General features: G+C 44.0%; 1 protein-coding gene across 2 annotated transcripts in view; it reads left to right on the forward strand.

Annotated features, from left to right (window-relative positions):
• NELL1 (neural EGFL like 1) overlaps positions 1-25,985 on the forward strand; it is a 706,205-nt gene that overhangs the window by 89,043 nt on the left and 591,177 nt on the right. For both annotated transcript variants that reach the window (XM_036325664.1, XM_036325665.1), the window contains exon 4: positions 3,854-4,024. In XM_036325664.1, coding sequence (XP_036181557.1) covers positions 3,854-4,024 — 171 coding nt within the window. The remainder of the gene's footprint in view (positions 1-3,853; positions 4,025-25,985) is intronic.

Here is a 25,985-nt window from a genome sequence, read left to right on the forward strand (position 1 = left end):
TGGGAGCCCAAGCAGGTCACTGGAACATCACACATAGCTGAGGTCCAAGGCTAAGGGGAGAAATGCTGCTCACACAATCTGTCTGGTGATTTAATCACTTATCCAGCTGTCCCCCTCCCTCAACCCCTCAAAGACCCTAAAGCACTTGAGGCCTGAAGAGAGGACTAGGCAGGTCAGAGAACTCAGTAGGCACTTGCTTACAGTCTCTTCCAGGACCTTCATCTCCTTGGTAGCACAACAGGGCTGGAACTCACTTGTTCATAGCATCAGGCTTCTGTTCCCCCATCGTGACCAGCTGCCAGGAAGTCATGCAGCACCTGGTGTACACACTGCAGTGCTTCTTAAACTCTAGTGCACATGAATCATCTGGGAGTCTTATTAAAATGCAGATCCCTATTCAAGTTGGTCTGGGTGGGGGCCCCAGAATCTGACTTTTCACAGGTGATGATGCTGCTCAGCTGTGGACCATACCTTGAATAACAAAGCTCTGCTATAAATCCCGAGTCTTCCCTCAAGGCTACAGCCCAGAGCCATCAGGCCAGATGACCATCTCCTCCAAGTTGCTCTTATGACTCAGTCTCGAATCTCTGTTAGCTGAGGGTTACTGCTCAGAAATATTGTCTCATTCCCCTCCCGGCATCCATGAAACAATTTTATCCAGATAAAACTCAGCTGCCTAGTGCCTTTGTCATCCCTAGGGCCCCTTCAGCAGTCAGCTACATATTTTTAAAATACAAAACACATCGTCTTGATTTTCATTCAAGTTGTTTGACAGCACTCTGAATTTGTGTGATGCTGTCAGAAACTTACATAAAGACACAGGTATCCATTTGCCTAACAATAGGGAAGATTTCTGATTATTTGTGATTCCCCCAAGGTGACCACTGACTCCGATGCTTTCTAAAGTGATCTTTAAAAGATTCGTTTGTGCAGATGACATGATACTATATAGAGAGAACCCTAAAAGATTCCACCAGAAAACTACTGGAACTGATCATTGAATTAAGTAAAGTAGCACAATACAAAAGAAATATCCAGAAATCAGTTGCATTTTTATACACCAGTAATGAAATATTGGAAAGGGAAACTAAGAAAACAGACCCATTTACAATCGCATCAAAAAAATGAGGTGGGTGGAGGAGGTAAAAGAGGGTAAAAGGGGGATAAATGGTGACAGAAGGAGACTTGACTTTGGGTGGTGAACACGAATACAATATACAGATGATGCATTATAGAATTATACACCTGAAACCTATATAATTTTATTTAACCAATGTCACCCCAATAAATTCAATAAAAATGTAAAAAAGAGAGATCTGTTTATAATACATTGAGCACTTGCTCAATGAGGCCATAACCCCAGAGATAATGATTAAATCTGGTGAGATTGATCTGCCTCTTTTTTTTTTTTTTAAATGATTCCATCAGGTGACCTCTCTGAGCATTTCTCATCATTATTTATTTCTATTTTATTTTTTCATTGTTATTTATTGATGTCATTTCAAGGTCATGTTCATTCCCTCAGCAATAGCTTATTTGTCGAAGTAAAGTAACTCAGAGATTTCTCACAATATGTTACTCTTGTTAAGGTCTCAAATTTAAAATCATGCTGATTTTCTGTCTAGGAGCTGTGTTGTCTTGCACGAGGTATTTGATATCTCTGACCATATGTGAACTCCTCTGTAATACAGGGATAATAATATCTCCCTTGAAGAAATGAAATGAGATGTTTATGAAAGCACTTGGTCCACTGCTGGCACTTGACAGTCACTCATGAAATGCCTCCCGTTCCTTTTTCTTAAGCCAGTTTCTAGTGTTTTATGGAAGAGATAAATATTTTATTTCCTTATTAGTCTCAAAGCATCTTGAGAACAGGATCTATATTTAAATCTTTTTTTTTTTAGTCCTTCATTGTGTGTTTAGTAATGTCTTGAATAAATTAATGAATGACCAGATAATCTATAAGGTCTTCTTGATCTTTGAGTTCTCTGATTGTTTGATTCTTCTAATGTCCTAGCTGCTTGGAGGATCCTCCTAAAATGAGTATCTTCTCTGTTAAGGGACTTCTTCTTTTATAGTCTTATAAAATATGTATTGTTTCTTATTACTAATAAGTATGTATGTGGGCCCAGGAACCCGCTGCAGTCGTATACCTGACCTTGGGCCTGATTCTTTTCCTCCTGCAAATGCATTGGGTCAGAGGCTGGTCTTAACTCTGCTTCCCCTTGCCCTGCTCTCTTGGGAAGATCTCTGTGAAAGATGCTCAAGAAATATGCCTTTTTCTCTGATGTGAGATTTGGGGGTCGTGAATAATAGAGGCTGAGTTTCATGATATATTCATTTCGGTTCTCATAGAAGGTGCATTTCATGTTTTAGATTAAATACAATCTGGCTAATGGGGTCAGGACAACTCAATGGATGAGAGGAGAAGCAGTAGGTCCTTCCAAGTCTGGGGATTGAGCCAGGTTACCTGTCTAGGCGAGTAGTTCTTGAGTTTATATGAATGAGTTGCTGTGAGATAGTGCCAGTTGAGACCATCCTTACTACTTTTTCTCCTGCCTCTGAGATGGGCAGAAAACTGGTAGAAAGTACATAGGCCATCAACTTGAGACCTGAGTTTAAATCCTGACTTGGGTATGCTGTTGAATTCTATAATCTCAGTTTTATTTTCTTTTAAAGTCTTATGAATGTATTAACAGACTTTGCTGTTTTCTATTTTGAGTTTTTTAAAAAATATATATTTTATTGATTTTTTACAGAGAGGAAGGGAAAGGGATAGAGAGTTAGAAACATCGATCAGCTGCTTCCTACACATCCCCCACTGGGGATGTGCCCACAACTATGGTACATGACCTTGACCGGAATCGAACCTGGTACCCTTTAGTCTGCAGGCCGATGCTCTATCCACTGAGCCAAACCAGTCAGGGCCAGAATCTCAGTTTTTAATGGTTAAAAAATAATATCAGCCTGGTAGGTTTTTGTAGTGATAAGTTAGATAGTGTATGTTAAAGGCCCAATGCCATGCTTGACAGTGAGATTAAGCTCAGTGATGATGACACATTTCAGGAGAACACAGGAGACAGATGGGTCTGCCACCTGTGAAAGTGTCAGCCCTGCTGTGTGTCTCAGGAGTGTCCCCAAGTCCCGGTTGTGTTTTATGACTGAAGCACCGACCACAGTGGTGGTGCTAAGAGTTTTTCATGGATCTGGAAACATGATCACAATCTGGGCAAAGAAACAACTCAGTTGCATGTTTTATTCCATGATGAGATGATTTGAAATTCTGGTCCATATGTGAGTAGCTTCAGCGTTTCCTCCTCTGCATATCTAGGAATAGTGGCCACTTACAGCTTTCTGTACAGGGAGAAGTAAAAGATAAAAAAGCCTTACTAATCTCTTCACTGTCATCACTCTGACAGTTTATTTGAATCCCTGATACCCAACATGACTTCTATTTTTCTCTAATTCTTGAAAAAGTAAAAATGGCAGTAATAAAAATAACATAAGTCCATTCCACGTGGTCTTTTTTAGACAATAGAAAGAGGGATCTAACTGTTTTTAGGCATTTAAGAGACACTGCCCAGCGCTTTGCTAATTAGTTTGTGGCCAGTTACATTACAGTGGATCAATGCCCATTTCAGAGGCTCAAGGTGTGTCACTAAAAGGCCCCTCAGACAATAGGTGAATTGGGTTCCATGTGGTCCCATTGATTTTGGGATGTAGCTCATTGTGTCATGTTTCACTAATTTTAGATTCTGAGTAACGTGGTTGTAAGCTAGTAGGTAGCAAGGACTGATTATGCCTGTGATGTCTGGAAGGAAAATAATACCAGTTTTTGTTGCTCTCCATACAGCTATTTTGAACTGGAGAGCAGTGGTCTGAGGGATGAGATCCGGTATCATTACATACATAATGGGAAGCCCAGGACGGAGGCCCTTCCGTACCGGATGGCCGATGGACAGTGGCACAAGCTCGCGCTGTCAGTTAGCGCCTCTCACCTCCTCCTCCACGTTGACTGCAACAGGTACGTCTTTGCCTTTGATCTTTCATCTTTCATGATCTGTCCTGGAAATCAAGCCATGGGAAAGAGGAGAAATCAAGCCCCTCTCAGCTTTTCCGGGAAACAAAAACCAAGGGACCCTCATAGTAATTTAACCTACCGAGCAGGCCATTTAGATGTGCTGAAATGACCAACTGTAAAACGCTAAGAAAACAGTTCATTAGGATGAAACCATATCCTGTGATTAGGAACAAACGTACAAAAGGTTGATTACAGATTGGGGAACAGTAAGTGCACCTCGGTGTACTCCAGGCACCGTCGGAAATTCCATGGAGCTGTGATCACAGTTAACTATGATGTATTGTTGTTCAGTTCATTCCCCTTGGATGCGAATAAGCCAGCCAGCCTCAGAATGAATCTGAGAAGCCTGTGCTACTGAGGCGGCTAATTCTATTTCACTTCATCAGGCACAGCTTTGCTTAAATATCTTTTCCAAATGGAGGCTTTGTAAGAGGCTGGTCTTTGAATCTTTGATACCATCCATTCTCTGCAGAGGAATGAGCCGTCCAGCTCGTTCGAGGATGGCAGGACTATTTGTGAGGTCTGAGGGTTTCACAGGAGGTGGTGGGTTGGGGTGTGAAGGAAATACTGTACCCCATATCCGTCATTGGTCAGGTTTACTGCCAGCTGAAGAAAGGAGACTATTGGTCTCCATTGGAGCATTTGCAGCTGGGCAGCTGGGTAATGGTGGTCAAGGGGAATGTTTTCATCTCCCCAGAACCCACTGAAAATCCTTCTGGATAGTGATCTGAGCCCTATTATAGAGAAATGTTTGTATTGCAAGCACTGCCCATGAATCGTTAGTTTTCATTAATGTTACCATCAAAGTGAAAATAACTGTTCAGCCACAGGACTTGCTCCCTTGGGCCCAGAATAAAGAACAGACATGTTGGGGACAACCTCCCTTCTGGAACCCAACAGAAGGAGGGATAATCCAAGGTCACTCAGCCCCCTACTACACTTATTTTTAAAAAATAAATATATTTTTATTGATTTTAGAGAGGAAGGGAGAGGGAGGGGAAAGGGAGAGGGAGAGGGAGAGGGAGAGGGAGAGGGAGAGGGAGAGGGAGAGGGAGAGGGAGAGAGAGAGAGAGAGAGAGAGAGAGAGAGAGAGAGAGAGAGAGAAAGAGGAAGAGAAAGAGAGAGAAACATCAGTGATGAGAGAATCATTGATTGGCTGCCTCCTACACACCCCACACTGGGGATCGAGCCCACAACCCAGACATGTACCCTGACTGAGAATCGAACTGTGACCTTTTGGTTCATCGGTTGACACTCAACCACTGAGCCATACCAGCTGGGCAGACAACACTTCTGATGAGGAGATATTTAATGTATTCCCCACTCTAGGTCTGTAGTCTCTTGCAGAAAAGATCTACAAGGGCAAGGAACAGAAACTAGTGTCAGTCTTAAGGGAAGTTCCACCATGTGAAGTGAGTCTTGGTCCGTTTTGATGTCATCTATTTAAGGTACTTTCTGGATTTCTGAAGAATTATCCAGATATAATATGTGTGCATGGACAAAGTTTCCATAGAAACCACTGGCTTTTTACCCTGCAGTCTGGGGCTTGGCAGCTTGAATAAAGCCATCCTCATGCTGCCATCTCCATTTCTACCTTTAAGAGCTCATCATCTTCAATTCTCTAGAGCCAAAGGCTATCTGGTAGGTCTCTTGCCCTCCCTCCCCCCACCCATATGATGCCCAAATGGGAGAGTGGATGAAGGGCCTTGCATGTCCTCCTATGTCCTCAGCCAGAAAGAGGCCTCAAAGCCCTAACTTAGTAATTCCCAACTGAGAACTCCTGGAGATACTGCTCTTTTCTTGCTATGCAATTTTTTGCTTTCTCCTTCCAAAATTTATTCCCCTCCCCCAATATTCTTCTGCCTGGAGACGAATAAAGAGGAGAGAGGCTATGTCTCTGCTAGCTAAGGTCTCATGACTTCAGCAATTCTCTGGTCCCCACGAGATGTCTTCTTCTCCCATCTTCAGCCATATGTTAGCTGTGTGAATTTGGGCACGTTAATTTCTTTGCATCTCAGTTTTTTAAATTTGGAAACTGGAAATAATAATACTAACATATTCTCATAGATGGGAATGTTAAATGATCCATGTAAAGTGCTTAGGGTGGTGCTTGGCCTTTGGTGTTCATTACGTGGTGGCTGTTGATATTATGATTATTTATTCTGCACGTCTCTGGTGCCTCTTTGTCTCCAAACTTTCATTCATGGTATGTCCTTCTTGGCTACCTTGACCTCTCTACCTAGAAAGTTGGGGAGAGTATGGGAGAGCTGGAATCCACAACATATTCTAGGGTTCGCCCTATTGATAAAGAATGGACTGAGGGGATTATAAATATTCTTTCCCTTCTCTTGAAGTTTTTCATACTTTGGTTCATGCCATAACATGTTGTCCTTTGTGTAAGATCTTGGAGGAGAAAAATAAAGTTGCTGCCAGTTGATGATTCATGGGCCCAGACACAAATGAGTTTTTCAGAAAGGTCAGGGGAAAGAAAGGCCCGGAATGACTGGGCCATAGAAGAGGTAAATTTTGATCTTGGTGTAGGAAGTCTAGAAACATAGTTCCCAAACCTGATTGCATGTAAGAATTATTGGGGAACCTCTAAGAAAATACATGGGAAACCAGGCCCCATGTGACCCACTGGATCAGACCCTGAGGGCTGGAAACTGAGAAGGTATATTTTTAGCAAGCTCTACATGTAGTGTTTCATGCAGGCAGTGAGACTTGATGCATGGACTGGCATTTCAAAACCATGGGGTTAAGTAGAGGGGATAAGCCAGAGGAGAGGTTGGGGTGCAACACATAAATGGGGGTCCCTCAGAAACTAAGTACCTGAAGCAGACCCCAGTAAGGAGGAGGGAAGATTAAGGAAAAGGTAGTGCCTAGTGCACAGAACAAGTGCACAAATTTCTTCCTGGCCAGCACTGGCTGAGTTAGAGTGGCGGTAGCTCTGGCTTCCTTGTCGAGATACTGGTTTCCTCCTCCTAATCCTGGCCACCCTCCCAGGAGAATGAATTTCACTACAGCTGAATTTTTACTCTAAGCTATACATTTCATCCCATCAGAAGATTGTTCCTTTTTGATTCCTTTTACTTTAGAGTTATGCTATCTTATTTTTCTCTACCTGTCATCCGCTAGAGTCCTACCTGTTAGATGATCAACGGTGATGTGATGGAGATGATTTATTGCGTGTTGACTGTGTTAGGCACAGTGCTAATTAAGCATTTTACATAATTCATTCACCCTACATTCAGTGCTGTTATTTTTCTCATTTTAAAATGATGGAACTGAGGTTGCATTATGTGTCTGCCATTCCGCGGCTCATCAGTGGCAGTGCTAGGATTCGGACCCAAACCTGATGCATGAGTGTCTGCTCTAGCCCCTCTGCTCTTCAGCCCATCAGTGGGGACCATTGGCCCTGGACTTGGAACTGAGAAAAGGCAAGAGCTCGGTGCAGTGCGAGCAGTTTGCTCCTCTCTAGTATTTTCCTCCTACATGTTTTTTGTTGCTGATCATTGGAGTTGTTCAGTAAGATGTGGAATCTTATGAACAGAACTCATTGCATTGTCATGGGCTGGCGAAGGACCCTGCATGTATTGGGTACATACAACAGGCTAGTTAATGTTCTCAGCATGATATTCCTTAGGATAGCCATGTGGAGACACTTTTATTAGTCCCAGATTTGGAATTAAAAGGCTCAGAGAAGATAAGCAACTCGGTCTCAATCACATAATGTAATAAGCATAGAGCCAAAACCTTGAACTGGGACCTCCCCTCCCCTCCATGCCCCCTGTGTAACTCATGTACTTCCCAGGACATAGTCACGGCCACACCAGGGAGCCTTCCCAGGGGAGAGCTGCTGCAGAAGGTGCGGGGATCATAAGAACATGTGAAAATAGGTGGAAATAATTTCCCAGGCACCTCCATTGCTCTGAGGCACTGCATGTGTGGCAGGATTTTCCACCTTTTTAAGGATAGAATTGAGAAACAGAGCCTTATTTGACCTGATTACACAAATTGTCAAAGGAAAGCGACTGCTATTTTTGTCAGCAGTTCAACACTTTCTGCCTGCTACCAAGACTGACACCTTTCTCTCAGCTCCAGCTGTTTAGCTGGGCCTAACTAAAAGCTCCCGAAGTGTGGGCAGCAGCTTACCTCAAGCTAGAAACATGAAAGGAATCATTCAGTCGGGTGGCCAGCCTGCTTATCTCCACTGCCGTGGGTTTTCCACCTACTACCTTTATATTAATAGTTTCCAACAAAGTCTAGAGAGGCCAGATTCTCCCTCTCCATTCCCAGCTCACCCGGCAGCCTGTCCCCATCACTCAAAGCTCAGAATCCATTGATGCGTGATTAGTGTCCAAATGTTCTTTCTCCTTCACCACAAAAGGAATTTTCATTCCTTGTCTTTATTTGGTGACTTTTAATGATCCCTCAACCCATCACATTAATGTACTGGATGCACTATCCCTGCCAGGTTGTGGAGGGTACAGAGTCCTTGCCATCGGGAAGTTCATAGCTTATTCATTCAGTCATTTTTAAACTCTGAAGCCTCCAGGCCCCCAACAGTGACCAGCCCTGTTTCCTGGATTCACCCTGGATTCACCCTGGATTCAGAGAAAGCGTGGACTCGGACTGAGCCTTGTGTGCAGGCTGAATTGACAGCGCCTATTAGCAGCTGAGCAGTGGCGAGAACTGCAAATAGTCACTCCCAGCATCTGGTCTTGAAGTGACAGTGGAGCTGAGGTTCTTGACAGCTAAGGGTTGGACTCAAAGGTGTTGGTAATTGAATGGTACGTTCACCTAGCCTTCGGTAGCACATTTTGCCGTATGCAGTGTCCTCACTCTAAGCCAACCTCCTCTTCCCCCAGTGCTGGGAAAAATTCTCTCCCACAGTCACATTGCAACCGAGCTCTGAACTCTCGCCTCATTAGTTCAGACTGTGCAAGTGTGTGCAGTGTGCACACACACACACACGCACACCCTCCCCCCCACCACACACCCCTGCATATTTTTATTTTTAAGGAAACAGATAATTTTTTAAAAATTTTTTAAATATATTTTATTGATTTTTTACAGAGAGGAAGGGAGAGAGATAGAAGTCAGAAACATCGATGAGAGAGAAACATCGATCAGCTGCCTCCTGCACATCCCCCACTGGGGATGTGCCCGCAACCCAGGTACATGCCCTTGACCGGAATCGAACCTGGGACCTTTCAGTCCACAGGCCGACACTCTATCCACTGAGCCAAACCGGTTTCGGCACCCCTGCATATTGACAGTCACTCTGACAAGGGGTTAACTCAGTGATTATAGTTTAGACAATAAACATATGAGATTTTACGTGTAACACATGCTGTTTTTTTCACTGAGGAGCACATTCAATTTTTGCATATGCAGAATCAGAAAAATAAACTTACTGTAAGTCACTGAACAAGTCAGTAATTCAAGGTGTCTGTCTAACATTTCAGAGTAACTCCAGGATGTGGGCATCTGCTTATAGCTCTAGGTTTTCATTATGAACTATGAGGATATGGCATCTTACTTTCGAGGGAGCTCCTGAAGTATTTACAAACATCTTGTTAGAACTCCCATTCCCTAAGGTAGTTAAGCAACATGTATAATGTACTGCTTTGATTTCATACCAACATTTTCATTTACAATCAGGAGAGGGAAGTTAAGAAATGACTGTCAAAGGTTACAGCTTCTAAGAGAGCCAGGCCAAGACTCTCAATCTCCTGATTCCCGCACTGATATATTATTCATGTCACGAACAGGAACACATGCCCAAGACTCATCATCAAATGGACTAAAATTAAATTGAGAAGCCAGTGTATGCCTCCTGTCCAGCTAACCCAACAGCTCCAGACCCTCTGTCCAGGAAGATATGACAAGCGAGTTAGGAAGACAGGACATCCCCGTGTGTAAATTTAAGTAACAATGTAAGAGGTCACAAGGGAATACATGATGGATTACTGGATTCTTGGTAGAGACAATCAGGTCTGGGAGATCACAGAAGGGAGAGCTCCTGGGGATGTGGAAGAGCCTCTTCATTTCTTACCACCCCAAGTGAGAGCGCATGACAATTTCTGCAGCTTCAGTTTTGCCAGTGTGTGATTTGATTGTGTGCCAGTCACATAAGAATTGTACTTGAAATGAGGTTCATCTTATAAGTATTACAAAGCCAATCATAGGGTCAGTGAGAGAAGAGTGTATATGGGAGAGTGGTATCAAGTTGGAAGTGAGGGAAAGCCTGTAGGGAGAGACAGACTCCTGTCCATACCAATAAAATACAACGCAAAATGTGTCTGAAGGCATGTAGATGGAATCACTAGGAGTAGGAAATGCCATCTTATCTTCCTCTCTATCCTAATATAGCTTGGGCCCTGTGTATGCAATAAAGTGCCAGCTTGTTAAGCTACCCATGGCCACAAGTACCCAATAAACCCCTGTGTAAAGCGATGATTCTATTGTGTTTCTTTTTAGTCTTTTCCATTTGGAACTTTGAAAGCCTGGAGTGCAGGTTGCCAGGAGAAATTTTACTGAGTGGGAAAATTCATTTGTTATAATTTCCTGGGTCACCTAAATAAAAGATGCACTATTTGCTTTTCTACTTTGAAATTTTGGCTTTTAGCACAGAGGTATTCTGGACTGAAAACTTGAGCTGAGAAGAAATTAAGTTTGTATGCCCCGGGAAAGTTATTTATTTCACTCTCTAGGTATATAATAAGGGGCTAGGACTAGGTGATTTCCAACTTTGACCTGGGCACCTCAGATACTTAATTAAGTAAAAGGCATGCACTTCTCTCTCCCCCACCCCCTTGCCCACACACCCTCAGGACTATGGAGAGCAACTCAGCGTGCCATCTTCACAGAGCCGCTTTTGTAGTAGACCACCAGGGGGGTTGAATCATCTGAATTGAAATGTGGGTAGACAGTGCAACATGCTATTAGTGAGCAAAGACTACTTAACCTAGATGACCATCTCTTTTATTCTCACTTGCATCCTCCTTGCTGGAGTAAATGCCAAATATGCATTTTTGGAGGCTAAGGGATGTTGGTGTCTTGATCTCTCCACCATGTACTCCAGTGTTCATTGCCCCAGACATGTGACAGTGGACAGCCTTTGGGGATGGGTCGGGGTGTGGGCATGCAGGTTTCCCTGGCCATGGGGACCTTGGTAGTTTAGTGACTTACAAGATAGAGCAGTGTACTGTAGCCAGCAGATGATGGATAGTTGTACTGTTGAAAGACATAACACATCCTCTGAAGGGGAAAAAATACTTTGCGGCCAAACTGTAGAGATTTAAATAGTGGAAGAGAATGAATCTAAAGATCAAGGTAGCCAATGTAATACATTCAAAGTTATAGATCCTTTGGAAAAATAGGGAGTGGTTGTTAATTGTTCAAACTTTACTGTGTTGGATGTTTTATTCTACTGACTTCCCCCTACCACTTCTGCCCATGCTGTGTACCCTGTGGCTTATTAATTTCAACCTCCTTAGGTGGGTTCCAAGTTTAACTTTACCCTGTCTTGTAATGACATCAGTAGAAGACCTTTTCTCATGTTCTCTTTTCAAGAACCTTTATTTTTTCCACTTGTTCCCTGGTGGGTTTAAATATACCTTTGGTTAACCATGGCCTCAATGGCAGACAGAGGTAGGAGGTGAAAAGATTAATTGAAGTGGATGACGAGAGAGTGCCCTACATCTCACCCTAGCATCCTGTACTCTCAGGCTTCCAAAGTTGCAAATAGAAAGAAATACAATAGAATAAAACTTTACATGGGGGTTTGCTGGCTACCTGAGGTGATGAGTAGATTAACAAGAAGGCACTTTATTGCATACATGGGGCCCAAGCTATATTAGGATAGAGAGGAAGATAAGATAGCAGTGTCCTCACTCTAAGCCAACCTCCTAGTGATTTCATTTACATGCCTTCAGACACATTTTGCGTTGTATCGGTATGGACCTGGTCTGTACAGGACAAATGGAAGGGAAATAGGCTGTAAGAGAAATAAATGTTTTCTTGTAGGAAAAGATATCGATGCTTGCATCTTTATTGTTATAATTTTACTCTGTCCTTTTGTGATGGATATGCATGGTTATTTTTGTTTTACAGGAAAGCAAAGAGAAATAAAAAGTCAAACCAGAACAATACATATTATGAAACCTATATTTAAAAAAATGTACATTTATACATTAGTTGTCTCTGTTCCTTTATGCCTCACTCATTAGAAAAGAGCATTGGGGGATAAAAAATGCATGAGCCATGAGCACTTTTTAATTGAAAAAAATTCCAAATATGCATTAGTTTTCTACTTAGACCAAGGATACTGATGTTGCCATTGAAAGGAATTGATTTTGCACACTACCATAAAGAAATTCATCTATCTCTATGGAAACTTTAATTAAATTAATGTTATAAATAATCACAGCCAGAGCAGTTGGAAGCAAGGAAACAAATTTATAGCTGTCCTTGTCTGCTGTTCTTCTTTGAGGGGATCTTGTAAGGATGGGGTGTGAGGCTTGGAAGAAAAAAGTTTCTCTGCACTCTTTCCCCAGCTCTGACCTCAAATCCAATTGACTTTTGGACCTCAGTTCATCCTTCGGAACTTCTTGTGAGTGCCTCTCCCGGCAGTAGTTCCAGAGCCATTAAACCAGCGGGTTAATGTGCCCGGGCCCTCACCTGAGGGTTTTCCTGGGCAATTAGAGTGGAAATAATTTCCCTTCTCCTCCCAGGGCCTGCGTGATGCCATCTCTAACTCTTCCCCAGGAATGTCACGCTACATCTGTACTCATTAATGTCCATTAGTCTGAGGGCATCGCTTTCCTGACAGCGAATTTCACACATAGGAACTCACAGGCTTGACGGGGGTGGGGTGGGAGGGCATCAGCTGGCTTCTTTGGGACACTCAGAGTGCCCGTATGACCCAGCATGGGGTTTTATTTCCACTGGAGGTAAACAGCTGTGTTATGTCCTGGTATGTCCTCGGCAGGACACCTGATTCACTCGGTTGCTCAGTGCACTTTTTCTAACACCTGCTCTCCAGCTCTGACGCTGTCACTGAAGCATAAGCAAGGAAGGAGTTGGGGAATGCATGATACACTTTTCTTGAATTCTTTGCATTTTGTCCTCAGAAGCCCAACACCCTTCAAGGGAAGCTCAGACTTTTTGCTCAGCTTTTAACTGAGTTGAGGTTAGTGTTTTCTGTGTCATTAGGGATGATGTTTATATTTACTTGATCTTTCCTATAGCCCCTTGGGGGTGAGCTATTGCATCATTAGGGAGAAGTCACTTGTCCAGGGGTTCACCGTAAGTCAGGGGCAGCTAGAGATCAGAGGTCCTTCCTTAGTTCTCTTTCAGGCAGTTTATTCTCTACCAGTCCCTCCCTCGTCTTTTAACCTTCTCTTCCTCCTCTTCCTTCCTCTTGTCAGCACCCCGTGTGACAAGGTGACACTTTTAACTTCTCATGGAAAACAGTCTGAGGCAGCGATTTTCAACCCTTTTCATCTCATGGCACACATAAACTAAATACAAACATTCTGAGGCACACCAAACAATATTTTTTGCTGATCTGATCAAAAATGGGTATAATTTTGACTCATTCCCACCAGATGGCTATTGTTGTGTTGCCTATTGTTATTTTTTTATTTGATAATCTAAGGGGAAAGAGATCGGTGCCCCTGACTAAATAGTAAGGTATTGCATGTTTTAAAAATTCCTGCAGCACACCAGTTGAAAATCACTGCTGTAAGGCATCCCATTTATAAACTGAAACAAAGGCCAAGTTTGATGTATTATATTCTGAGGCGGGGATGCTGCTCACCTCATGCGGCTACCTTCCTGTTGGATCAAGATCTGCCTCATTATATATTCCAACCACTGTTGGTCTTTAGTCTCTAGAAGGCTTATGTGGTGTTATTTTTAGATTTAAAGACTCTCCCTTTTCCCTAGAATCTAGAGTGTTGATCGACAGGTTCACGACCCCAATACCACAGAGATAATGTTGGGTCAGGCCTTCAAACGGCCCGTCCTCCTCCTATGATTTGTATGCCTTGTATGTGCCTCGGTGCTGATGTGTAATGGCCAAGGACCTAATCTTAAATCATGACTGACTGCAAATGAGCCGTTCGGCTATTTCTTAAAATGTGAAATAGATGCATTACGTTAGTCTCCAGTGTTACACGGGTGGTTTTACACAGCTCCAATATAAATTTTGATATTCCTGTTTCAAGGTGGTAAACTGTGTTCTTTAAGGTGACTTCGCAATCACAAGGTCACATTAAAAACTACTGGTGGTGAAGTAAATGGTTGGGTGGTGGGGGACCTCATTTAGGTGGGCATTTGTTGTTATTGCTTCTTTTATTGCTATCTAATTAGATACATCCTAGAGCAGTGATGGCGAACCTTTTGAGCTCGACTTGTCAGCATTTTGAAAATCCCTAACTTAACTCTGGTGCTGTGTCACATATAGAAATTTTTTGATATTTGCAACCATAGTAAAACAAATACATATTTTTGATATTTATTTTATATATTTAAATGCCATTTAACAAAGAAAAATCAACCAAAAAAATGAGTTCGCGTGTCACCCCTGACATGCATGTCATAGGTTTGCCATCACTGTCCTAGAGCCTGCAGGAATTCATAGGAAATAGGTGAGCACATTGAGTTCTGAGGAATTTTCATGATGGCAGTTTTTCCTGGGCATATGGGTGATCTACAAGGACTTCCCACTGCAAATATGATCACCATGTTCCTTTCCCACTCCAATATTCACATAAGCTCATTTAATGGTCTCCTTTAGTTTTAGGCTAAAGGTCACAATGCTTAATATAGCGTACGAAAATTTTGCAGTCTGGTCTGTGTTTCTTTATTGCATTGGATTTCCCATTCCTTTGACTTCAAGTTCTCTTAGTTTTAAAGTGTATCATGTCCATTTAAGCCACAGGATCTCTGTACATGCTAGTTCTAGCATGTCAAGCTTGCTTTAACTTATCTTTAATTTTCATGACAAAAGAAAGAAGTCTCTTGTCTGTTTCACATTTTTATTATAGAACTAGAGGCCCGGTGCACAGAAATTTGTGCACTCGGGGGGGTGGGGGGGTCCCTCAGCCAGGCCTGTGCCCTCTCGCAGTCTGGTACCCCTCGGGAGATAACGACCTGCTGACTTAGGCCTGCTCCCGGGTGGCAGAGGGCAGGCCCAATCCTTAGGTGCAGCCCCTGGTCGGGCACAGAGCAGGGTCGATTGGGGAGTTGGGGCGCCGCCCTGTCATGCACAGAGCAGGGCAGATTGGGAGGTTGTGATGCCACCCTCAGTCACACTCAGGGTAGGGCCAATTGGGGGGTTGGGGCACCGTCCCCTGTCACACTGAAGGCAGGGTCGATGGGGAGGTTGCGGTGCCACCCCCTGTCACGCACAGAGCAGGGCCAATCAGGGGGTTGGGGCGCTGCCCCCGTCACACACAGAGCAGGGCCCATCAGGGGGTTGGGGCACCACCCTCTATCACCCACAGAGCAGGGCCGATCAGGGGTTGGGGCGCCGCCACTCTCACACTCAGGGCAGGGCCGATGGGGAGGTTATGGCTCTACCCCATCACACACAGAGCAGGGCCCGTGGGGGGGGGGGGGTTGGGGAGCTCCCCCCTATCAGGCACAGAGCAGGGCTGCTCAGGGGGTTGGGGCCCCGCCCCCTGTCACACACAGAGCCGCAGGGCGATCAGGGGGTTTGGGCGCTGCCCCCTGTCACGCTGATCCCGGTGCCGGGAGGCATATTACCCTTTTACTATATAGGGTAGAGGCCTGGTGCATGGGTGGGGCCGGCTGGTTTGCCCTGAAGGGTGTCCTGGATCAGGGTGGGGGTCCCCACTGGGGTGCCTGGCCAGTCTGGGTGAGGGGCTGAGGGCTGTTTTCAGGCTGGGAGTGACTGAAGTTCCCAACCGCTCCTTTTTTTCTTTTTTTTTTTTTTTTATTCTGAGCCAGCTTTACCTTGAGGCTTGGCTCCAGCTCTTAGGCCTCCGCGGCTGAAAGTAGGTTTCTGGCCTTTGCTTACAATGTTGCGAATCTGCTGGCTGAAGTCCCGCGGTATCTGTTACAATGTTTCTTAAACTGCCCGCTCAGAGGCCTGCAGCTGCAGACGGGGAACGTTAGTTTCCTCCAACGATCCTCGGTCACTGAGGCAAGCAAGCCTCATGTTAGTTTCAAGCTGCCTGGCTGCCGGCCGCCATCTTGGCTGACAGTTAATTTGCATATCTCGCTGATTAGCCAATGAAAAGGTTAGCGGTCGTATGCCAATTACCATGTTTCTCTTTTATTAGTGTAGATAGTGTTCATTTTATTTAGAGTAATTTTTAAAAATATGTTTTATTGATTTCAGAGAGAAAGTGAGAGGGAGAGAAAGCGAGAAATATCAATGGTGAGAGAGAATCATTGATTGACTGTCTCATGCACACCCCACACTGGGGATCGAGCCTGCAACCCAGGCATGTGCCCTGACTGGGAATCGGACTGTGTCCTCCCGGTTCATAGGGCGACACTCAACCACTGAGCCATGTCAGCCAGGCTATTCAGAGTAGTTTTTGATCATTTGATTGCTGTCTGCCTTTCCCATGGGCTGTAAGCACCCCGAGAGCTCACTGTTGTATCTGCGATGTATATTATAGCCCTGCCACATAACAGGTAGTGAACAGATTGGTGATTCCTGGATGAATGTATAAATGGAAGAGCTCTGACCTAGGGCTCTGTATTTGTGGCTTTTGGCTTGTGATTCCAGCCTTCTAGATGATTTCATTAATTCAGTCCTCTTGTTCTTTGCCTCGATCTCCTCATCTGTACAGAACGGGCATCACCTCTACCCAGTCTGCTTGTACAGGGTTATTGTGAAGATCAAATGAGAACCTGCATGGGAATGTGTGTTGTAAATTTTAATGTGCTTTTTAAATATCAAGCGAAAGGAATGGTGAAGTAATCCTAGCGTTTCTGCTTTGAACTTTTGAGGATTATCCTTTTTTTGAGGAAGGCAGTTAATCTATAAAAGGCTTTTGGTGATTTCCCAGTGTGATTCACAGCACCAGGTGAACTGTGCCTTGCTCTCAGGTTGAATGCACATGTTGGAGGGAGCTCTGGCAGGCATGAGGGAGTGGAGGCGATTTACAGAGAGGGTAGGAGCATAGGCCCATCCCCCGGAGGATGAGGGGCACGTGCCCCCTCTGCTGGAAAGCAAGCACTTTTGGGCACATGTGTTTGTGTGTTGACTGTGTGGTGGGCATATCACCATCATGAAATTCTGTGGGTGTGCTTCTTAAAACTGCATTTGGGGCCCACAGTAGGGGTCTCCCCTGAAACTCATTAAATTACTAGTAAACTTTTGGGCAGGGTTTCATGAGTGTCCTATGCTGTGGTTTTTTTTTTTTTGGTCCTATTTTTTTCTTTAATTTGTTTTTAAATTATGAATGGGGCTTGCCTGTTTCATAAAATTAAAAAAAAGAAAGAACCACATATACAGGAAGTTATAAGAAGAGAAATTCTAAGGAACAATGTGAAGGTTGGGGTGAAAATTTTTGAGTATAGGTATGTTTTAGCTTTATGTAATGGGATATCTAAAACTTGTTATAATGCATTCCCCATGTAAATTACAAAATATGTAATAAGACTACTGAGTAACATAAAAATATGAAAGGTGCAAGCTATTTAAAACCATGCAATACCCATCACCCTGCCCTTATTCCATTCCATGGAAGTGATTATTAACAATTTTATTTCCCTTCTCTAGATTTTTTTCTTTGCATATGCAGACACATTTTTTTCAATAATGAGACAGCCCTATATGCATTGTTCTTCAATATGCTTTTTAATTTCACAGAATAAAGCCCGATAGACCATTGATGAGCAGCAGGAATGTATTCAGGAGGAATGGGGGCTGCTCTGTTTCTTGTAGGAAGTCTGGGCAGCTCTGTGCCGGGTGGTGCGTGGAGCAGCATTCACCTCCAGGCCTCTAGCCCCCTGCTTTGGGCTGTAATCCATGCCTCTGGCTGGTCACACACAGCAGTGACTATAGAAACGAGGCAGGGGCCAAGTGTCCCTGCCTCTGGGTCAGCGTGCCCTGTCTCAGCCGTGTATCGAGGTGCAACGATGGCAATTAGCCTGAGATGGGAGTTACAAGATTCAAGCGGGTATGTGATGAGGGTCAGTTGCTCTGAGCACAGGCATCATGCTACATCTTATTTTGTGTGGCTGAAGGGAAGCCGATGCTGTCCCGGGTCAGGCAAGAAGTCAATGTGCTTAGTGGCTGAGCGCACAAGCTTTTGGAGTTGGACAGCCCTGGGCTTCAACTCTGGCTTTGCCACTAGCTTCATTGGGGAAGGGGTCACCATGATCTTCATAGACCAGCGGTTCTCAACCTGTGGGTCCCGACCCCTTTGGGGATTGAACGATCCTTTCACAGGGGTTGCCTAAGACCATCGGAAAACACATATATAATTACATATTGTTTTTGTGATTAATCACTATGCTTTAATTATGTTCAATTTGTAACTATGAAATTGGGGGTCACCACAACATGAGGAACTGTATTAAAGGGTCACGGCATTAGGAAGGTTGAGAACCACTGCCATAGACCGTTGGCGAATTGCTTAACTTTTCTAAGCCTCAGTCATCACATTTGGCTAGTAATAATGCCTCCCTCATGAGATTGGAATGAAAAGTGACAATGTTCATGCATTTGATAGGGCTCTCCTGGTTGCAAATAACAGAGGCTTAAACTCTAGGGGCATATAGTGTTCCCGTAAGCAGGAAGTATAGTGGAGATAGTGTCTGAAATGAGTTGATGCTCGGACATGTCATCTGGGCCTGTGCATCCTTTATATCCTTCTACCTGTCATCCCTGGCATGCTTTCCCCTGGCCGAGGGGGAAGGGGTCACCATTGATCCTCATAGACCAATCATCCTTCCTACCATGGAGCTGGCACATTGCTCCATCCACAGAACTGAGGCACTTTGAGCAAAGAAGAGGAGGAAGTGGCCCTTGGGTAGGCTGTGAACAGTGGCACCAGCATGTAAATAGTTGAGCCCCATGCCTAGAGTTCAGTCTGCACCTCCATGCTGCTGCTGCTGAATTTGACCATGATGATTCTCCTTCTGTGAAGCAGAGTGAGCAGGAGGACAAATCCAAGGAGATGATGTCAGTATCTGGTTGATCAGTGATCATTAGTATACATGGCTCTTCCTGCCATCAGGCCGTCTTCAAGGCCATGATCAAATGGAGGAGAATGTGAGCCAGTTGGAGAAGCCATCCTGCTCCCGCCTCTGCCATCCATAAACCCTGTTGGTAGGGGCAGCTCTTGTTAGGCTGTCACTTTGGGAAACCTGGTCCCTCCTCATCTGCCTGAAGCTGTGGCCCTCTGGCTGGTCCTGTAAACACAGGACCCTTCCCACAATGTGCCATGGAGGCCCATCTCAGCCAGTGCCCGATTACAGCTTTGCCCAGGCCTGCCTTCCCACATCCTCTGCCTCCTCATCCTCTCTTCTTGGTCTGCTGATCCCTGGCTTTTGATGCCTTCTTCTCCATTTGATTGGTTTGCTGGATTCCTTCTCAAAGCTTCACAGCTCCCTTGCCAGCCCCACTCCACAGCATCCCCCTGGGAGGACAGCTCTTTCTGTTCTCAGGGGAGATCAAGAACTTGCCTTTGCCAGTTCCCTGATGTTGACTCCTTGCCTTATCTCGATTTTTTAATTTTTCCTGCTATATGTAAACTATAAGTTGGATCCCCAGCTTGGCAGGGATGCTACTTACCTCCTCTGGAGTTAGAGTCATGCCGCAATGCAGTCGACATCTGCAGATGGGTTTAAGGCTTGGGGGTGATTCTGAAATCTGCCGTCCAGATTTCCACTGAGAAGAAAATGAATGCAACCTTTACCATATCTGCGAAGCTGTTTAACATACAAATTATGTGACTGAGCCTTGCCTTAGAGCTCATGCTTGCTAAGTGTCACATGAAAAAGGTGACCCGATATTTGCAAGGTGAGCAATCACTTCAGAAAGGGGTGTACTTAGGTATTGGCTCCAGTCTTCCCTCCAGGGGGAGACAGTGGATGGTGGAGAAGCTTTGGAGCCTGGGCATGGTGTCTTCTCTCTATTCTCTTCTCCACTCTGCTCTGTATCCTAGCAGGCTGACCCGTGTCCTAGCAGGCTGACCTGCATGGGCTGCACCTGGGGGCTCCTTTGCCACCTAGAGACCTTTGGATGTCATCAGCAGGGAAAATAGGCAGGAGGGAGGAGAGAGTCTCTATTCCTCTGGCTCCTTCTCTGTGGGGTTACCTTGGGTTGGCTGTGCTGCAGGACTGTAAGCCATAGGTCCTATCAGGTGGCCTTTTTTTGGGTTCCCTGCCTTTTCAAGCATAAGAAATAAAAGATTCCCCAGTTCTTTATTAAAAAGTACAAACTCTGTAGTAGTGTACCATTCCTTGTTGACCTACTTTCTGCCCATACTTCTGTAAATAATTCCTTTAATATCTTATAGTAATTACCTTATCCATGGAGGTTATGTTCCCTGACCCCAAATGGAAGCCTGACACTTGAATAGTAGCAAGCCATATATATATACTGTTTTTTTCCTATACATATATACCTAAAGTTTAATTTATAAATTAGATACAGTAAAAGATTAAAAACTGTAATAAAACAATTATAAGAATATACTGTAATAAAACTTATATGAATGTATAACTTTTCTCTCTCACTCAAAATATTTCATGGTGACAATTTTTTCCCTGCAGTAACTGGTTTGGTGTCCCTCATTTCCTTGCTGAGGTCTTCATGTAGCCTCAGTGCTCTCTGGCTTAACGCACTGCTGTCCATTAGAACACATTTTCTGTGCATGGCTCCCACCTACAGATTTAATGCTTTTTCTGTATTAACTAGGCACTTCCCACATACTGTGATCATAACTTTTATAGTTTGAATTGCAACAGAAAAACTAGCACAAATTTTTTTTCCTTCTTTACAATTTTATGGACAGAGATTGGTTCTTACTTTAGAACTCAGTAACCTTAACATATGTTTCCCACTCTCCCCCAACCCCCCCTTTTCTTATTAAGCTGAGAAGGAAGCACTTCACAGCTTCTCTTGGGCATATCTGAATTGCCAGCATCACTACTTTTGCACTCTGGAGCCATTATTAAATGAAATAAGGGTGACTTGAATACACGCACTGCCATACCTTGGTGGGCAGTGTATAGAGAGCGTGGACATGCTGGACAAAGGGATGATTCACTTCCCAAGTGCGACGAAGTGGGACAGTGTGAGATTTCATCACACTATCAAACTAGTGCACAATTTAAAACTTATGATTTATTTCTGGAATTTTCCACTTACTATTTCCAGGCCACATTTGACTGTGGGTAACTGAAATCATAGAAAGTGAAACCGTGTCCTAGGGGAGAGTAGAGTACTGTATTCTCTTTTCAAATTGCCACATCTCAGTATACAGGTTTCCTCTGCCCTCTGAAAGTAGAGAGTTCTTATGAAAACTTTCCTAAGCAAAAATGGCATAAAGCGAAGACTAGCCCCCGCTTTCCAAAGGTTTGCATTGCCCCACTTCATCTTTATGAATGTCTTACATTAGTACCTGTTTTCTCTAACCAAGAGAAATCCAAAGAGGAATTTCACTATTACAGTAAAGCCGTTATTGTACTAATGCAGGCCTTTCATAAAAGTGAAGTCGCGTAACACAAACTTTCAGAAAGCAGGGCATACCTGGAATGGCTATTTGCCATTGGGACCCTGACCACTAGAGGTTCCAAGTCAGAAGCCCCGAATCAATCCTGGGCTTCACCATTTCCCAGCTGTGTACACTCAGGTGAGTTCCTTAACCTCTTAGAGTCCTGCATTTCTCGTCAATAAAACCGGGGTAGCAGCAATCCTTGCTTCTGTCCACCTCACCAGGAAGAAAGAAAGCGTGCTAACGATGTCATGTGAACGGTGCTGTGAAGTGGGAGTTGGGACAGTGGAGGCTTTGAGGATGGTAACTGCAGGTCTCCAGAGAGGGCCCTGCATCCTCACCCTCTTACCCAGCACAGTTAAGGAGAAGCATATCCAACAGGAGACAGGAGGATGGCACCCACAGATTGTCCTTCAGAGCCCAGCCGGCAGGGCCTGCTTTGCCATTCACCTCAGCCCACAGGTCCTCTGCACGTGGAATACAGATGAGATCCTTCCAATTAGCAGCCCTATTTAGAGATGACATTAGCCTTGGCTAAGATAGACTCTCCAATGAGGCCTTTGCTAAGTATCATTATGTGGTTAGAAAAGAGGAAGTTGTCAAAATGGTGCTGAGAGAGGTAGATGAAAAGGCCGATCCCTTAGCTTTTGGTTTTTGCTCTTCAGAGAATGCAGGCAGTATTGGCAAGCATAAGTCTTGTTATTTGTGTTCTTGGTAATCTGACACTGTTTGCTGAAAAGGAACAGCCGTGGCATTTATGCTGGAAATTGCTTTGGAAGGCCTCTGCCCCAGCTTCCAGAGGGATGTCGTACTGACCCTAGCCGATCACTTTTTATCATGCCAGTGACCTTGTGCTCTTTGATTGCCACTGAAGGACATTTACTTGGGAAATTATCTTGATCATTTACCTGTTTACAGTTTTACTGTGTGTCTCATGCTCCCTGATCTGTACCCCTCACTTCCTGTAACAAGTGTCAGCAACTTGAACTTGTCTTATTTTAATGCAGTGTCCCCAGCACCTGGCCAGATACCTGACCCAGAGAGGGCACTTGTTTGGGCATTTGTTGAACGAATGAATGAATGAATGAATGAATGAACGAATGAGGGAAGGAATGCTGTAAGTGGCTGTGGTAGTCATGAGAGAAAATTCTGGGCCTTTAAGGAGGTGACATTGAAGAGCTGGGCAAAAACCCACAATTTAATTGTCTTTTGAAGCCGAGCTGGCAGGTCCTTCTATAAGGACCACATGGAAGCAAAGACACAGGCCAACTGTTAGAGTGGGAGAATCTACTTTCAGTGGGAATGAGGAAGGTGGAATGAACCGTGGTTTGTGAGTAAGGCTTTCGATTAGAACCAGCCTGTTGTGTTCATGCCCAGCTCCTCCATTTACCAGAGGTTTCCCTGTGCCTAAATTAATTGGACACAGCTTTCTTATTTATTAAAAAAAGACAATAATTGACCTTACATTATGGGTTTAATGGAAGTATTACGTGGGACCTATACATAGATTTATATTTGCTGCATAGTAAGCACTCAGGAAATATTAATTATTATCATCATCACTACCAGTAATAATAGGAGGAGGAAAATATTAATAAATAAAAGTCAGTGAATTCCAGCCAGTAGATGAGAAGACTTGGGTTCTAGCTCTCACTCTGCTACTTTGTGGCCTTCAGCCACAACTTCCCTTCTCTGGATATCATGCAAACTGAGGATGGTCTCTGGGTGCCCTCAAACCATGGTTATGTCAACTATGGTTATGTGCTTAGGCCTGGGCTTGGAGGATGCACAGTATTTGTGTATTTGTGAAAGCGGCATGTGGGAGGATAGCTTTCCTTCTGATTTTTATTCTTTTCTGCTTAAACTATAAGGTTATTTCAATAAGAGAAAAGAACCTCATGTCGATTGTGCCCCCTTTTACCTCAACACACACACCACCTTTGAGCATGGAGACAGTTCTAAATACCCATTGGTTGCTGGGCTGACTGATTTGGTTTGGTGTTAGGGTTAGAAAGAGCCCTGAGGGGTTTAGAAGAGAGAGAAAGGAAAAGGTAAAGGATCATTCCATTCTTTAATTTCTAAATTGTGAATGAGACATTTATCTCATCCTCACCCATATATACTTTAGTTGAAAAGGGGGAAATAGAGAGTGGATATAAGAAAGAAAAAGTAGGGAAGGAATAAATATTTATCAGGTATTTATTATGTATTGGGACTTAACACAAAGGTCTTATTTAACCTTCAGAACAACCCTATGAGATTTGGGTGTTCTTAAGAGATCTTTATTTCCACTTTGATCACGAGGAGGTAGAATTGGGGAGGGTTAACCCATCTAAGTCCAAGAAGTAGGAGGCAGATTAGAGGTGGACTTGAAACCCAGACCTGGATAACTCGAAAGCCATCATACTCTCCTCCTCTGGGTGATCATTCTACATCTCTTGTCTCCATACACTCAGCACTTAGTCCTGTGAGTTGATAAACTCAGTGGATGAACTTGCTTCCTGCCTCACCCAGGGAATAGAAGCAATCAGAAGATAACCCATCAGCACCTCTACTGGCTGGCCTGCTCCTAGACCATGGACTCCGCATCTCCTGTTACAATGTATTCTCCACATGCTCCTGCCTGGGGCCATCCCCTCCCTTGTGCAGGACACACTTCAACCATTTTCCCTCTCCTACATCATCAGGATTTTCCATCAACAGGTTGATCTTAAGCAGCAGCAATACATTATCTGAACCCACCATATATTAATAAAAGCCTTCCCTCAATCCCATATTCCTCTACAGCTGATACCCCCCCACCTCTCCAGTAAAAATCCCAAGAGGAGCCCTAACTGGTTTGGCTCAGTGGATAGAGCACCAGCTTGCGGATTGAAAGGTCCCAGGTTCGATTCCGGTCAAGGGCATGTACCTTGGTTGCGGGTACATCCCCAGTAGGAGGTGTGCAGAAGGCAGCTGATCGATGTTTCTCTGTCATCGATGTTCCTCTCTATCCCTCTCCCTTCCTCTCTGTAAAAAAAATCAATAAAATATATTTTTTAAAAATCCCAAGAACTAGTGAATACTGTCTTCATTTCCTCTTCTTCCATTCCCTCTTGAATACACCTTAGTCAGGTTTGGGTCCCTATCATCATACCAAAGACTCTTATCAAAGACCTCCACATCACCAGTTCCAAAGGGTTCAATCTCAGTCTTTATCTTCTCATCAGTTGCACTTGACATAATTGGTCATTCCATACTTGAAAATTATTCTTCCCTGGGTTTTTGGGCCACCCAAAACTTGGAGTAATCTTGTACTCTTTGCTTTATCTCACACTCTCAATATAATTTATCAGCACACTTTCTGTCAAATTTATCTTTGTCATAGATCTACATTGTGACCACTTTCCACTCCCTGTACAACTGTTAGCCTGTGCCAACCACTGTCTCTCATCTGTGGTGGCGCAGTAGTCTGCGGCAGGTGTCCCTGGTTTCACCTTGCTATGTCCCTATTCCCTGTCTGTTCTCAACTCGTCAGCCAGAGTGAATGAGATCATGACAGTCCTCTACTCAAAACTCTCCAAAGCTCTTCTCATCTCACTTAAAAGACTGAGCCATAGCATGGTCTGAAAGTCCAAGGAAATGGAGCTTCTTGCCACTTCTTCAGCCTCATCTCTTACACCTCCCTTTCCTGCTTCCTTTGCTCCAGACACACATGAGTCCTTGACATTATGTCAACATTCCACAGGCATTCTGTCTTGGGGCATTGTGCTTGCTGTTTGCTCTGCCTGGGATACCTTTCCTTTATCTGTTTCCTTGACTTCTTCACTTCCTTCAATTATTCAAATGCTGCCTCATCAGAAACCCTCTCACCATATTGCATCCACCCCCTTTACCGTGTTTTTTTCCTCTTTGCATTCATCACTTCTTGCATTTGTTTGCTTATTATGTGTTTGTATAGTACCTCCCTCTCTTTTTACATTCCCCCACGATGGCAGGGATTTTGCACATATCTGTATCTTCAGAACTTAGTATAGTGCACACCTTGGACAGTCAGTAAATATCTGTTGAAGGAAAGAGTGAATGGACTATATAATGTTGCTGCTTTTATATTATATCACTGGTTGCTGAGCATTTTGAGTTATATATGCAATTGGTGCAAATCTAAATCTAACAAAAAAACTGAAGCAGATGGCATTGATTTTTTT

Source organism: Myotis myotis, unplaced genomic scaffold (genome assembly GCF_014108235.1).
Source record: "Myotis myotis isolate mMyoMyo1 unplaced genomic scaffold, mMyoMyo1.p scaffold_m19_p_10, whole genome shotgun sequence".
Classification (NCBI taxonomy): domain Eukaryota; kingdom Metazoa; phylum Chordata; class Mammalia; order Chiroptera; family Vespertilionidae; genus Myotis; species Myotis myotis.